This window comes from Triticum dicoccoides, chromosome 7B, assembly GCF_002162155.2.
Source record: "Triticum dicoccoides isolate Atlit2015 ecotype Zavitan chromosome 7B, WEW_v2.0, whole genome shotgun sequence".
NCBI lineage: Eukaryota > Viridiplantae > Streptophyta > Magnoliopsida > Poales > Poaceae > Triticum > Triticum dicoccoides.
This window is the reverse complement of record NC_041393.1, coordinates 235438677-235455622: the sequence shown is the minus strand read 5'-3', so window position 1 is coordinate 235455622 and position 16946 is coordinate 235438677. Positions and strand designations below refer to the sequence as shown.

Genomic DNA, 16946 nt, shown 5'->3' with positions numbered 1-16946 from the left:
TTGAAGAGTATTTTTTGTAATATATATATATATATATATAATATTATAAAATATAAATAAGCAAAAGGAAAAAAAATTAAAAAGCGTAAAAAAACAGAAAACTGGCTGGTGTATCCCGCGCGCATGGGCCGGGACAAGTGGCATTTGCCTTCAGCGAGGGGTTTGCTCCTCTCTCTCGCTTAATGCGAGACATAGGGCGCCACCACGCCGCATCTCCCAAAAAAACGGAAAACTAGCCCAGCGCTGCATTCCTCCATCGACGGGCCCAGCCCCTACAGCGTAGTAGCGTCCTTCCCACGCCAAGCCCCAGCCCCCACCCCCGGCCATCCCCATCCAAATCGCCAGCAATTATTATTCCCCTCACGAACCCCTCTCTCCCCACTTACCAAACTCCGGCTCCCAACGCCCAAAGCCTCCGCATCCAGAGCTCCAAACCCTAGGCGAGGCGAGGCGAGGCGAGGCGAGGAGGCGGCGCGGCGAGGGAGAGGCCATGGATCCCGATTCGGTGTCGAAGGCGTTCGTGCAGCACTACTACCAGACGTTCGACTCCAACCGCGCCGCGCTGGTGGGGCTGTACCAGGACGGCTCCATGCTCACCTTCGAGGGCGAGAAGTTCGGCGGCCCCGCCGCCATCGCCGGCAAGCTCGGATCTCTCCCCTTCCAGCAGTGCCAGCACAAGATCGACACCGTCGACTGCCAGCCCTCGGGGCCCCAGGGCGGCGTCCTCGTCTTCGTCTCCGGCACCATCACCACCGGCCCCGGCGAGCACCCCCTCAAGTTCTCACAGGTCTGCACCACCCACGCGATTCGGCCCCCCTCGCCCTTCCCCTCGTCCAATATTTCTCTTGTTTGGTTCTAGTACGTGCTGATCTGATCCTATTAGCTGTGATCACTATTGCGATCCTTCGTTTGGTTCCAAAATCCCAAATCATACGGTACCACTTCCCTAGAAGTGGAAGGCCCTCAATTTCGTGTCCGCGATCTATGCTTTGCTATCATGATCGGTGGGGGTCTGTCAACTTAATCTATATCCCTGTCTCATCACTAGATGGTACTTATTAATTAGGCTATGCTAGATTTGTTTGGACCTGGAGACTTCTATCCGACAAGTGGACATTTATAGATCTTTATCCCGGAACTGTATCATTCCCTCGTACGCATCGTCCTTGGGATCTCCTTTTGGCAGTTCTTTTGTTTCGTAGGCACGTTTTCAGATTTACTTTTCCTTGAGGTAATTTCAGTTCGTGTAGTTCTTTACAGGATCTGTTGGGATTTTAGTCTGTCCTAAAAATTGACCATTATTCAGTATATACTGGCCTGTAGTTTGGTGCTGATCGCTCTTTCTTACTGATTGCTCTAAATTATTTCATTCTCTAGGACCATGCTTTGCAGTATGAATGGATATTTCTGTCCATCTATCACTGTTGTGTTTCCAAGTGTGATCTTCATTTTTTTTGTTGGCTCAGTTATGGCTCTTGGTCGCTGGATTTGGCCATATGTAGTGATTGCCATGTTAGTGAGTACTGATGTGGTTGTTTCTTGATGTGAATAGATAATATGCATTGCTCTGTTGCATCAGTACGATATTTGCTGTAGTGTTGCTTTTAAAAAAAAAAATTTGTGATACCGATAATGTGAGCATCACTTTCCTAGTTGCTATGAACTAGAGGTATGTTTTGGCCATGCCTTGGGAAAGAGGGGTGAGGTAGTATGTTCCAGAGTCATATGTTGGATTGGTGTAGCTAGCGCACTTCTTCTATTGAAGTTTCATTGCTTCCTTTCCAGAATTCCTTTCACCATGCACTGTTTATGTGACGATAGTGTGCTATATTCATAATTAGATGGTCGTTTAGAATAACAAATACTCCCTCTGTCCCGTAATATAAGTTGTTATTACAACCAATATTTTGAGTATATCGGTTGTAATAACATCTTACATTACGGGATGGAGCGAGTATAAACCTATGGTTTGCTAATGAAACAATTCACCTGCTGTTTATGTGTAGTTGTATCTTAAATAGGTCGCTGATGATGATACATGCTAACATGTGTGTGCCATCTGCTTGTTAACCCTATTTGTAGGAAATTACCCTTTTAATTGCAACTCCTGCTTTTTTATGGGTAATATGTAGTTTTCCAAATCTAACCTTGATGCACATGTAATTTGTAATCCATTACACATCTTAGCCACTCCGTTCAACAGTTACATGCTTTATGATGCTTATGCTGCCTTTTTTATTGAACAGTGGGGCTCTTAGATGGTCCTTGATCAATGTGATTCGTTACTGGTCCTTAGAAGAGTGTAGCTCTTTAATTCACTATGTCCGTGTCCATTTGCCTATTAGGATGGTTTTTCTTCCTGGTAGCAGGTCTGTGTCTTAACGGTTTGAGAGGTTGCATGGAAGTACATCGTTATGTTCCTTGTCTTTCTGATCTCAAGGGAAATTTTCTTAGTTGTCCTTGACACAAGGATTTGGAGTCTTTTCTAACCTTGTGATCCACTGTATTTGCAGATGTTCCATTTGCTGCCAGCTGGAGGGAGCTTCTACGTGCAGAACGACATGTTCCGCCTGAACTATGGTTAAGGAAGGGCGACTCTGGCAGCAAAGAACTTGTTCAGGGATTTATGTTGAAACAATGAACATCAAATGATGATGCTGCAGACTCTTTGTTTGTTCGCCAACCTGTGCAATTTATCGCAAAAAATTGCCTTGATAGGCATCCACCAGATCATCTTTTGTTTTGTGTTTCCCATGTATTGTCGTTGCTTGGGTGGCACTTTCTTTGGAATGTTGATGGAAACCGTCCAGGTATTAGTTATGCGTGGCATCTCTGGGTTTTGTTTGTGACCATTTAAGTTCACTTTTGCATGTCCCAAAAGTTTCTTCCCTTGCTCAGTTAATATTCTTAAAGTGTTTTTTCATTGTTCTTTGTTTCTAAAAAATATCCCTGCAATTTTGGATTGTTTTCAGAACTCCGGCTGCAGACGAACGCAAACCGGCTTAATATGGCTGTTCGTTGTGCAGAACGAGTGTTCTGCGGTTTTAATCGGCGATGACTGTCTTGCCGCCCGGCCTATTTGTGCATCTCTGTTGCTTGCATAACAAGCAGGAAACTAAAAGCAGCCGTCTGGCTTGGGATGAACCAGTTCCCAGAAACGTGAAAGTGGCTCGGCTGGACAACCACACTGGTGTGACATTTCATAACTGCCATCACCCATCGATCCTCAAAGCCCATCTTCATCATCCTTTCTGGAAGTGCCACTCTACCCTATCATAATTCATAAGACTTATTCATGTTAGAGCAACTCTTAACGCGGCGACCCAAACGGGCACGCGCTTTCTCCGAAACCACGTTGGCCGAAACAGACTAATTAAACATAGTTATACATAAATGGCCGGCCAAGTCCACTTAAACAACTAGAAAATTAAAAAAACACTAATAAATCGCCCGCACGCCACCCTAGTAGACCGCCTTGCCCTTGCCGTCATCGTCCTCGCCGCTTGTGAGGTCAATGAAGACGCGGCTTGATAGGCCGTCAGGGCAGTCGGGACGCTTGTGAGGTCAATGAAGACACGGCTTGATAGGCCGTCAGGGCAGCCTCCTTCGGCGTCTGCTGCGGCGGCGGCATAGCGGCGAGGCGGGCGCGCTCCTCCTCGAGCCACAGAGCTTCCTCGTCACGGCGCAACATCTGCTCATATTGAATCTGTCGCTCGCCGTTGGCCCCCTCCTTGGCGAGCCAGTGCGCCTTCCAGCACTCAAGGTGGGTCGCCTCTTCTTCCGGTGTGGCGTAACGACAGGGAGGCGCGTTCACCCACTCGCGGTACTGAGCGGTCCACGAATAGGACTCCTCCGGCCAAGAGCGGGGGAGGGGTGACCGCTTGTGCGTGGGAGTTGGCTAGCGCTCTGGCTCGGCCTTGGGCTCGACCAGGGGTGGTGCCGGCGGCGGTGGCGGCACGAACAGGGGCGCCTGGACGGACTCCCTCGCCGCGGACAAAGTAAGAGCTTGCTCCAGCCCATCCCAATGGGTGTCCTCCTCGAGCCAGCTCGCCTCCAGCGCGTGCTGCAGGGCCTCCTCGAGGGCCGCTTGGTATTCCGCCTCCGGCTCTACCCGTAGGGGTGGTGGTGGAAGGTCGTGGTTGATGTGGACGTCGAGCCGTCGTTGCTCCTCGTGTTCGAGGGCAAACCAGGCCTCCCAGTTGGGAGAGTATGCGGCGTACTCGGGCATCCGCCGTTGTGCCCGGCGCCTGCGCACCTCCTCGTCATGCGCCCACTGTGTCCGCGGAACCGCCGGCACCGGGATCCACTGCGGATCGAGGTGCCAGTGGTGCGACAACATCACATCGGGGTAAGGCAGCGGCTGCCTGTATGCTTTGGTGTACTTGGATGTGCAGACGCTGCCGACCTGAGCGGGCACGCGCCGGCAGCGGAGGGGAGGGGGAGGAGGAGCACAGGAGGATGAGGCGCCGGGGGTGCCCTTGTCCTTGCCGCTGCCGGAGCTGCTGCCGAAGAGCCCCATGCCAAGGGTTTGGGTTGCCGCCGACGAGGAGGCAGGAAGGTGATGGTGTTGGAGATTGTTGCAGAAAATAAAAATTTTCTACGCATCACCAAGATCAATCGATGGAGTCATCTAGCAACGAGAGAGAGAGAGGAGTGCATCTACACACCCTTGTAGATCGTGAGCGGAAGCGTTCAAGAGAACGGGGTTGATGGAGTCGTACTCATCGTGATCCAAATCACCGATGATCCTAGCGCCGAACGGACGGCACCTCCGCGTTCAACACACGTACGGAGCGGAGACGTCTCCCGCGCCTTGATCCAGCAAGGAGGAGGGAGAGGTTGAGGAAGAAAGCTCCAGCAGCAGCACGACGGCGTGGTGGTGATGGAGAGGCAGCACTCCGGCAGGGCTTCGCTAAGCTTCTGCGGAGGAGGAGAGATGTTGGGGAGGGGAGGGGTTGAGCCTTGGAGGTGTGTGTGCAGCCCTCCCCTCGCCCCTCTATTTATAGGGGAAGGAGGAAGGGGCCCGACCCCCTCTAGATGAGATCTAGAGGGGGGGGGGCAAGGGGGGGACTTGCCCCCCAAGCAAAGGGGGCGCCCCCCTTAGGGTTTCCCCCCAACCCTAGGCGCATGGGCCCAAGGGGGGATGCGCCTAGCCCTCTAAGGGCTGGTTCCCTTCCCACTACGGCCCATGAGGCCCCCCGGGAGAGGTGGCCCCTCCCGGTGGACCCCCGAAACCCTTCTGGTGGCCCCGGTACAATACCGGCATGCCCCCGAACCTTTTCGGTGACCGTATTACAACTTCCCATATATAAATCTTCACCTCTGGACCATTTCCGGAACTCCTCGTGACGTCCGGGATCTCATCCGGGACTCCGAACAACATTCGGTAATCACATACAAGTCTTCCTAATAACCCTAGCGTCACCGAACCTTAAGTGTGTAGACCCTACGGGTTCGGGAATCACGTAGACATGACCGAGACAGCTCTCCGGCCAATAACCAACAGCGGGATCTGGATACCCATGTTGGCTCCTACATGTTCCATGATGATCTCATCGGATGAACCACGATGTTGAGGATTCAAGTAATCCCGTATGCAATTACCTTTGTCACAGGTACGTTACTTGCCCGAGATTCGATCGTTGGTATCCCAATACCTCGTTCAATCGCGATTCCGGCAAGTCACTTTACTCGTTCCGTAATGCATGATCCCGTGACCAACCACTTGGTCACATTGAGCTCATTATGATGATGCATTACCGAGTGGACCCAGAGATACTTCTCCGTCATACGGAGTGACAAATCCCAGTCTCGATTCGTGCCAACCCAACAGACACTTTCGGAGATACCTGTAGTGTACCTTTATAGTCACCCAGTTACGTTATGACGTTTGGTACACCCAAAGCACTCCTACGGTATCCGGGAGTTACACAATCTCATGGTCTAAGAAACTGATACTTGACATTAGAAAAGCTTTAGCAAACGAACTACACGATCTTGTGCTATGCTTAGGATTGGGTCTTGTCCATCACATCATTCTCCTAATGATGTGATCCCGTTATCAATGACATCCAATGTCCATAGTCAGGAAACCATGACTATCTGTTAATCAACGAGCTAGTCAACTAGAGGCTCACTAGGGACATGTTGTGGTCTATGTATTCACACATGTATCATTGTTTCCGGTTAATACAATTGTAGAATGAACAATTGACAATTATCATGAACAAGGAAATATAATAATAATCATTTTATTATTGCCTCTAGGGAATATTCCCAACAATCTCCCACTTGCACTAGAGTCAATAATCTAGTTACACTGTGATGAATCGAACACCCATAGAGTTCTGGTGTTGATCATGTTTTGCTCGCGGAAGAGGTTTAGTCAACGGATCTGCGACATTCAAATCCATATGCACTTTGCAAATATCTATGTCTCCATCTTGAACATTTTTACGGATGGAGTTGAAGCGACGCTTGATGTGCTTGGTCTTCTTGTGAAACCTGGGCTCCTTGGAAAGGGCAACAACTCCAGTGTTGTCACAGAAGAGAGTGATCGGCCCCGACGCATTGGGAATAACTCCTAGGTCGGTGATGAACTCCTTCATCCAGATTGCTTCATGCGCTGCCTCCGAGGCTGCCATGTACTCCACTTCACATGTAGATCCCGCCACCATGCTCTACTTGCTGCTGCACCAGCTTACTGCCCCACCATTCAAAATATACACGTATCCGGTTTGTGACTTAGAGTCATCCAGATCTGTGTCGAAGCTAGCATCGATATAACCCTTTACGACGAGCTCTTTGTCACCTCCATAAATGAGAAACATATCCTTAGTCCTTTTCAGGTACTTCAGGATATTCTTGACCGCTGTCCAGTGTTCCATGCCGGGATTACTTTGGTGTCTTGCAACCAAACTTACGGCAAGGTTTACATCAGGTCTGGTACACAGCATGGCATACATAATAGACCCTATGGCTGAGGCATAGGGGATGCCACTCATCTTTTCTTTATCTTCTGCCGTGGTCGGGGATTGAGCCAAGCTCAATTTCACACCTTGCAACACAGGCAAGAACCCCTTCTTGGACTGATCCATATTGAACTTCTTCAATATCTTATCAAGGTATGTGCTTTGTGAAAGACCTATGAGGCATCTCGATCTATCTCTATAGATCTTGATGCCTGATATATAAGCAGCTTCTCCAAGGTCCTTCATTTAAAAACACTTATTCAAGTAGGCCTTTATGCTGTCCAAGAGTTCTATATCATTTCCCATCAAAAGTATGTCATCCACATATAATATGAGAAATGCCACAGAGCTCCCACTCACTTTCTTGTAAACGCAGGCTTCTCCATAAGTCTGCATAAACCCAAACGCTTTGATCATCTCATCAAAGCGAATGTTCCAACTCCGAGATGCTTGCACCAGCCCATAAATGGATCGCTGGAGCTTGCAAACCTTGTTAGCATTCTTAGGATCGACAAAACCTTCCGGCTGCATCATATACAACTCTTCCTTAAGATAGCGGTTAAGGAATGCCGTTTTGACGTCCATTTGCCATATCTCATAATCATAGTATGCGGCAATTGCTAACATGATTCGGACGGACTTCAGCTTCGCTACGGGAGAGAAAGTCTCATCGTAGTCAACTCCTTGAACTTGCCGATAACCCTTAGCGACAAGTCGAGCTTTATAGATGGTAACATTACCATCCGCGTCTGTCTTCTTCTTAAAGATCCATTTATTTTCTATCGTTCGCCGATCATCGGGCAAGTCTGTCAAAGTCCATACTTTGTTTTCATACATGGATCCTATCTCGGATTGCATGGCTTCAAGCCATTTGTTGGAATCTGGGCCCGCCATTACTTCTTCATAGTTCGAAGGTTCACCGTTGTCCAACAACATGATTTTCAGGACAGGGTTGCCATACCACTCTGGTGTGGAACGTGTCCTTGTGGACCTACGAAGTTCAGTGTAACTTGATCCGAAGTACCTTGATTATCATCATTAACTTCCTCTCTAGTCGGTGCAGGCACCACAGGAACATCTTCCTGAGCTGCGCTACTTACCGGTTCAAGAGGTAGTACTTAATCAAGTTCCATTTTCCTCCCACTTACTTCTTTCGAGAGAAACTCTTTCTCCAGAAAGGACCCATTCTTGGAAACGAAAATCTTGCCTTCAGATCTGAGGTAGAAGGTATACCCCATGGTTTCCTTAGGGTATCCTATGAAGACGCATTTTTCCGACTTGGGTTCGAGCTTTTCAGGTTGAAGTTTCTTGACATAAGCATCGCATCCCCAAACTTTTAGAAACGACAGCTTAGGTTTCTTTCCAAACCATAATTCATACGGTGTCGTCTCAACGGATTTAGACGGTGCCCTATTTAAAGTGAATGTAGCCGTGTCTAAAGCGTATCCCCAAAATGATAGCGGTAAGTCGGTAAGAGACATCATAGACCGCACCATATCCAATAGAGTGTGATTACAACGTTCGGACGCACCGTTAAGCCGAGGTGTTCCAGGCGGCGTGAGTTGTGAAACAATTCCACATTTCCTTAACTGCATACCAAACTTGTGACTTAAATATTCTCCCCCACGATCTAATCGTAAGAACTTTATTTTTCTGTCACGTTGATTCTCTACCTCATTCTGAAATTCCTTGAACTTTTCAAAGTTCTCAGACTTGTGTTTCATCAAGTAGACATACCCATATCTACTTAAGTCATCAGTGAGGGTGAGAACATAACGATAGCCACCGTGAGCCTCAACACTCATTGGACCGCACACATCAGTATGTATAATTTCCAATAAGTTGGTTGCTCGCTCCATTATTCCGGAGAATGGAGTCTTGGTCATTTTGCCCATGAGGCATGGTTCGCACGTGTCAAATGATTCGAAATCAAGAGACTCCAAAAGTCCATCTGTATGGAGCTTCTTCATGCGTTTAACACCAATGTGACCAAGGCGGCAGTGCCACAGATATGTGGGACTATCATTATCAATCTTACATCTTTTGGTATTCACACTATGAATATGTGTAACATCACGTTCGAGATTCATTAAGAATAAACCATTGACCAGCGGGGCATGACCATAAAACATATCTCTCATATAAATAGAACAACCATTATTCTAGGATTTAAATGAGTAGCCATCTCGTATTAAACGAGATCCAGATACAATGTTCATGCTCAAAGCTGGCACTAAATAACAATTATTGAGGTTTAAAAGTAATCCCATAGGTAAATGTAGAGGTAGCGTGCCGACGGCGATCACATCGACCTTGGAACCATTCCCGACGCGCATCGTCACCTCGTCCTTCGCCAGTCTCCGCTTATTCCACAGCTCCTGTTTTGAGTTACAAATATGAGCAACCGCATCGGTATCAAATACCCAGGAGCTACTACGAGTACTGGTAAGGTACACATCAATAACATGTATATCACATATACCTTTGGTGTTGCCGGCCTTCTTATCCGCTAAGTACTTGGGGCAGTTGCGCTTCCAGTGACCGTTCCCTTTGCAATAAAAACACTCAGTCTCAGGCTTGGGTCCATTCTTTGGCTTCTTCCCGGCAACTGGCTTACCGGGCGCGGCAACTCCCTTGCTGCCCTTCTTGAAGTTCTTCTTACCCTTGCCTTTCTTGAAGCTAGTGGTTTTATTGACCATCAACACTTGATGTTCCTTGATTTCTACCTTCACTGATTTCAGCATTGAAAATACCTCAGGAATAGTTTTCACCATCCCCTGCATATTGTAGTTCATCACAAAGCTCTTGTAGCTAGGTGGGAGAGACTGAAGGATTCTGTCAATGACCGCCTCATTCGGGAGGTTAATGTCCAGCTGGGACAAGCGGTTGTGCAACCCAGACATTTTGAGTATGTGCTCGCTGACAGAACTATTTTCCTCCATCTTACAACTGTAGAACTTGTCGGAGACTTCATATCTCTCGACCCGGGCATGAGCCTGGAAAACCATTTTCAGCTCTTCAAACATCTCATATGCTCCGTGTTGCTCAAAACGCTTTTGGAGCCCCGGTTCTAAGCTGTAAAGCATGCCGCACTGAACGAGGGAGTAGTCATCAACACGCGACTGCCAAGCGTTCATAACGTCTTGGTTCGCTGGGATGGGTGCTTCACCTAGCGGTGCTTCTAGGACATATGCTTTCTTGGCAGCTATGAGGATGATCCTCAGGTTCCGGACCCAGTCCGTATAGTTGCTACCATCGTCCTTCAGCTTGGTTTTCTCTAGGAACACGTTGAAGTTGAGGTTGACATGAGCGTGGGCCATTTGATCTACAAGACATTTTGCAAAGGTTTTAGACTAAGTTCATGATAATGGAGTTCATCTAATCAAATTATTTAATGAACTCCCACTTAGATAGACACCCCTCTAGTCATCTAAGTGATACATGATCCGAGTCAACTAGGCCGTGTCCGATCATCACGTGAGACGGACTAGTCATCATCGGTGAACATCTCCATGTTGATCGTATCTTCTATACGACTCATGTTCGACCTTTTGGTCTCTTGTGTTCCGAGGCCATGTCTGTACATGCTAGGCTCGTCAAGTCAACCTAAGTGTTTTGCATGTGTAAATCTGTCTTACACCTGTTGTATGTGAATGTTAGGATCTATCACACCCGATCATCACGTGGTGCTTCAACACAACGAACTTTCGCAACGGCGCATAGTTAGGGGGAACACTTTCTTGAAATTGTTACGAGGGATCATCTTATTTACTACCGTCGTTCTAAGCAAATAAGATGCAAAAACATGATAAACATCACATGCAATCAAATAGTGACATGATATGGCCAATATCATTTTGCTCCTTTTGATCTCCATCTTCGGGGCGCCATGATCATCATCGTCACCGGCATGACACCATGATCTCCATCATCGTGTCTCCGTGAAGTTGTCTCGCCAACTATTACTTCTACTACTATGGCTAACGTGTTTAGCAAAGAAGTAAAGTAATTACATGGCGTTATTCAATGACACGCAGGTCATACAATAAATAAAGACAACTCCTATGGCTCCTGCCGGTTGTCATACTCATCAACATGCAAGTCGTGATTCCTATTACAAGAACATGATCAATCTCATACACCACATATATTTCATTCATCACATCCTTTTGGACATATCACATCACAAGGCATATGCTGCAAAAACAAGTTAGACGTTCTCTAATTGTTGTTGCAAGTTTTTACGTGGCTACTATAGGGTTCTAGCAAGAACGTTTCTTACCTACGCCAAAACCACAACATGATATGCCAATTTATATTTACCCTTCATAGGGACCCTTTTCATCGAATCCGATCCAACTAAAGTGGGAGAGACATACACCCGCTAGCCACCTTATGCAACTAGTGCATGTCAGTTGGTGGAACCTATCTCACGTAAGCGTACGTGTAAGGTCGTTCCGGGCCACTTCATCCCACGATGCCGCCGAAACAAGATAAGACTAGTAGTGGCAAGTAAATTGACAAAATCTACGCCCACAACAGAACTGTGTTCTACTCGTGCATAGAAACTACGCATAGACCTAGCTCATGATGCCACTGTTGAAGATTGTTGCAGAAAATAAAAAATTTCTACGCATCACCAAGATCAATCTATGGAGTCATCTAGCAACGAGAGAGAGAGAGGAGTGCATCTACATACCCTTGTAGATCGTGAGCGGAAGCGTTCAAGAGAATGGGGTTGATGGAGTCGTACTCATCGTGATCCAAATCATCGATGATCCTAGCGCCGAACGGACAACACCTCCGTGTTCAACACACGTACGGAGCAGAGACGTCTCCCACACCTTGATCCAGCAAGGAGGAGGGAGAGGTTGAGGAAGAAAGCTCCAGCAGCAACACGACGACATGGTGGTGATGGAGAGGCAGCACTCCGGCAGGGCTTCGCCAAGCTTCTGCGGAGGAGGAGAGATGTTGGGGAAGGGAGGGGCTGCACCTTGGAGGTGTGTGTGCAGCCCTCCCCTTGCCCCTCTATTTATTGGGGGAGGAGGAAGGGGGCCGACCCCCTCTAGATGAGATCTAGAGGGGGGGGGGGCGGCCAAGGGGGGGACTTGCCCCCCAAGCAAAGGGGGCGCCCCCCTTAAGGTTTCCCCCCCAACCCTAGGCGCATGGGCCCAAGGGGGGGATGTGCCCAGCCCTCTAAGGGTTGGTTCCCTGCCCACTACGGCCCATGAGGCCCTCCGGGAGAGGTGGCCCCTCCCAGTGGACCCCTGGAACCCTTCCGGTCGCCCCGGTACAATACCGGTATGCCCCCGAACCTTTCCGGTGACCGTATTACAACTTCCCATAGATAAATCTTCACCTCCAGACCATTTCCGGAACTCCTCGTGACGTCCGGGATCTCATCAGGGACTCCGAACAACATTCGGTAATCACATACAAGTCTTCCTAATAACCCTAGCGTCACCAAACCTTAAGTGTGTAGACCCTACGGGTTAGGGAATCGCGTAGACATGACCGAGACAGCTCTCCGGCCAATAACCAACAATGGGATCTGGATACCCATGTTGGCTCCTACATGTTCCACGATGATCTCATCGGATGAACCACGATGTCGAGCATTCAAGTAATCCCGTATACAATTCCCTTTGTCACACGGTACGTTACTTGCCCGAGATTTGATCGTTGGTATCCCAATACCTCGTTCAATCGCATTTCCGGCAAGTCACTTTACTCGTTCTGTAATGCATGATCCCGTGACCAACCACTTGGTCACATTGAGATCATTATGATGATGCATTACCGAGTGGGCCCAGAGATACCTCTCCGTCATACGGAGTGACAAATCCCAGTCTCGATTCGTGCCAACCCAACAGACACTTTCGGAGATACCTGTAGTGTACCTTTATAGTCACCCAGTTACGTTGTGACGTTTGGTACACCCAAAGCACTCCTACGGTATCCGGGAGTTACACAATCTCATGGTCTAAGAAACTGATACTTGACATTAGAAAAGCTTTAGCAAACGAACTACACAATCTTGTGCTATGCTTAGGATTGGGTCTTGTCCATCACATCATTCTCCTAATGATGTGATCCCGTTATCAATGACATCCAATGTCCATAGTCAGGAAACCATGACTATCTGTTGATCAACGAGCTAGTCAACTAGAGGCTCACTAGGGACATGTTGTGGTCTATGTATTCACACATGTATCACTGTTTCCGATTAATACAATTATAGCATGAACAATAGACAATTATCATGAACAAGGAAATATAATAATAATCATTTTATTATTGCCTCTAGGACATATTTCCAACATGTGGTGGGGGGCCAGATGTGGACGGTAGTGGATGAGGCCGCCCCCATACTCGTGGGTTAAAAACGACGTTTCCACTGGCTGACTAGTGGGCCGGGTGTCAGTGGTCGTCATAAATTAGATGATGGGAGGTAGTTGGTGGCTGCCAAGTGGGACCGCGGCAGACACCGAGGGGACATGCGGCGCGGACGTGAAGCAGACACATTTTGGGTTTGGGTCGGCGCGTTGGGCCTCCACTTTTGTCCGTGCCGATCCAAACGAACGCAGGCGGATGATTTGGGTCGCTGCGTTGGAGTTGCTCTTAAGCTTGAGCTTTGCATACTCCATGATGTCTACTACGCAACTTTATTCTTATAGACTCGTGTTGGGCCTCCAAGTGCAGAGTTTTGTAGGACAGTAGCAATTTTCCGTCAAGTGGATGACCTAAGGTTTATCAACCCGTGGGAGGTGTAGGATGAAGATGGTCTCTCTCAAACAACCCTGCAACCAGATAACAAAGAGTCTCTTGTGTCCCCAACACACCAAATACAATGGTAAATTGTATAGGTGCACTAGTTCGGCGAAGAGATGGTGATACAAGTATAGTAATGATAGTAGATATTGATTTTTGTAATAGGGAGAATAAAAACAACAAGTTAGCAACTGATAAAATGGAGCACAAACGGTATTGCAATGCTTGAAAATGAGGTCTAGGGTTTGTACTTTCGCTAGTGCAATCTCTCAACAATGCTAATCTAATTGGATCATATAACCATCCCTCAACATGTGATGAAGAATCACTCCAAAGTTCTTATCTAGTGGAGAACATAAGAAGAAATTGTTTGTAGGGTACAAAACCACCTTAAAGTTATTCTTTCCGTTCAATCTATTCAAGAGTTCATACTAAAATAATGCAAAGTTATTCTTCCAGTTCGATCTATTCAAGAGTGCGTACTAAAATAACACCATATGATACACATCAACCAACTCTAATTTCACCTAAATACTCCAATGTCACCACAAGTATTCATGAGTTAATTATACAAAACACATCAAACAATTTCAGATTCATAATATTCAATCCAACACAAAGAACCTCAAAGAGTGCCCCAAGATTTCTACCAAGACGAGAACGTGCATCAACCCCTATGCATAGATTACCCCAATGTCACATCGGGAATCCGCGAGTTGAGTGCCAAAACACATATCAAGTGAATCAATATGATACCCCATTGTCACCACGGGTATTCATAGCAAGACATACATCAAGTGCTCTCAAATCCAATAAAGTATTCAATCCGATAACAGCGAAATCTCAAAGGGAAAACTCAATTCATCACAACAAGATAGAGAGGGAGAAACACCATGTGATCCAACTATATTAACAAAGCCCGCGATACAACCCTTGGCATCGAGGGTGGACTACTCCCTCCTCATCATGGTGCCCGCTGGGATGATGAAGATGGCCACCGGTGATGATTTCCCTCTCTGGCACGATGCCGGAACGGGGTCTAGATTGGTTTTTCTTGGCTACAGAGGCTTGCGGCAGAGAAACTTCTGATTTAGGGTTATTTCTGATGGTTTCTCTATTTATAGGATTTTTGAGTGTTGGAATCACATGAAGATGGGCCTCGAGGTGGGCACAACCCACATGTGCGCGTCTGGGCCTCCTGGCATGCCCAGGTGTCTTGTGCTCACCTTCTTCACCTTCTGGTCCTCCCACGAAGCTTCTAGTGCCTCTTTTGTTCCAAAAAAACCATCAAAAAGTTTCGTTGCATTTGGAGAACTTTTATTTCTCCACAAAAAACAACACCATAGTAGTTCTGCTGAAAATAGCGTCAGTCCAGGTTAGTTCCATGCAAATCATACCAAAACCATATAAAATTGTTGTAAACATGGCATGAATACTTCATAAATTATAGATACGTTGGAGACGTATCAACATCCCCAAGCTTAATTCCTGCTTGTCCTCGAGTAGGTAAATGATAAAAGAAATAATTTATGAAGTGTGAATGCTAGCATGGTGCATAAGTTTGATCAATGATAATTCCAATCACTTTTCCTAGCATCATAACAACAATTCTTTCTCATGTTAAAGTAGCAACAAATTCACATGTTAAGGTTCAAACAATGAATTCTCTTGAAACTCAACAACCTATATTCTTAGTCACCAAACAATTGCAATTCCATTATTCAACAGAGTCTAAGTAAGAGCTCCACATACTCAATCATCATATAGTCCTCCATGATTGCTAGTACTCAAAGCATATTTTTAGAACAAATGGCATCCATCAAACACAAAGAAAGACAGGGGCTTAATGTTTCGCCTCCCAACTCATTTATCATAGAGATAATTGTCAACAATAATAAATCATTATCAAATATATTTGATTGGTCATATGTGCATATATCTTTCCCCACCACATGATGCTTGCCAACTATAGAATAATTGGGGTTGAAATGAGAATGCATTCTATTGACTCTTGCATAAAAGTAAATACTGAAAAGTAAAAGATAGACCCTTCGCAGAGGGAAGCAGAGGTTGTCATGCACTTTTTATTTGGATGCCCAAACTCTTAATGCAAAGGAATGTCATGTTATATTGCCACTTATGATAGTAATCTTTATTATGCAGTCCACCACTTTTATTACTTTGCCATCACAAGTTTGTACAATGCTCAATTTTCCCTTACAATAAAAGATCAAACATATTTAGGAGCAATTTTTATTGCTTTATGCACCGATGAAAACTTACTTCAAGGATCTTATTCAATCCATAGGTAGGTATGGTGGACACTCATGGCAAGAAACTGGGTTTAAGGGTTTTTGTATGCACAAGTAGTATCTCTACTTAGTACGAATTTTTGGCTAGCAAAAGATCCTAGGCAAACACCACATGTTGGAGGATCCATGACAATATAAATTCTATGCAAATATACACAACCATAACTCATTACGTTGTCTTCCTTGTCCAACTTCAACTAATTTGCTCAAGTTTGAAAATAATTAATGGGTATTCACAATCATAGAAGATTTCCAAGATAATATATTTGCATGTGAAAGTTCTCTTCCTTATACTAATCATTCATGAATTGCTTGCATGACCAATTTTGTGATTGTCAAGCTTCAAAAGATTTCACTTTCTAAACCCAATGTGAAGCCACTACTAGGCATGATATTCAATTCATTCAACAATTTATTCATAGGATATAAGTGAAGCGTAATAGTAAATGACAAGCTACTCCAAAAAGATATAAGTGAAGATCAAACGAGTAGTCATGTAAATGGGTAGCTATTTGATGACTCTCCTTTATTTAAAAACTTTCATATCTAAGTATCTTATTAAAACAGCAAGAAAAACAAAATAAAATGACATTCCAAGAATAGCACAACTCGCATGAAGAAACAAAAACTTAGGCTAAACTGACATTAACCGATAATTGTTGATGAAGAAAGGTGGGATGCCTACCGGGGCATCCCCAAGCTTAGATGCTTGAGACTTCTTGAAATATTATCTTGGGATGCCTTGGGAATCCCCAATCTTGAGCTTTCGTGTCTCCTTAATTCTTTTATATCACAGTTTCCCTAAATCTTAAAAACTCCATCCACCCAAAACTCAACAAGAACTCGTGAGATAAGTTAGTATAAATCAATGCAAAACCTTATCATTTTCTAT

General features: G+C 46.0%; 1 protein-coding gene across 1 annotated transcript; it reads left to right on the top strand.

Moving 5' to 3' along the window:
- The first annotated feature begins 346 nt into the window (after window positions 1-346).
- Window positions 347-2880, top strand: LOC119336539 (nuclear transport factor 2-like). Its single transcript, XM_037608578.1, has 2 exons — window positions 347-787; window positions 2514-2880. The coding sequence occupies exons 1-2, from the start codon at window positions 491-493 to the stop codon at window positions 2583-2585; spliced, it is 369 nt and encodes a 122-aa protein (XP_037464475.1). The 5' UTR covers window positions 347-490; the 3' UTR covers window positions 2586-2880.
- The last annotated feature ends 14066 nt before the right edge of the window (window positions 2881-16946 follow it).

Excerpts from the sequence above, each read along its gene's own strand:
- LOC119336539 (XM_037608578.1), top strand. The coding sequence starts at position 491 with ATGGATCCCGATTCGGTGTCGAAGGCGTTCGTGCAGCACTACTACCAG. Across the intron at positions 788-2,513 it reads ACCCCCTCAAGTTCTCACAG|ATGTTCCATTTGCTGCCAGC; the intron begins GTCTGCACCACC and ends CTGTATTTGCAG.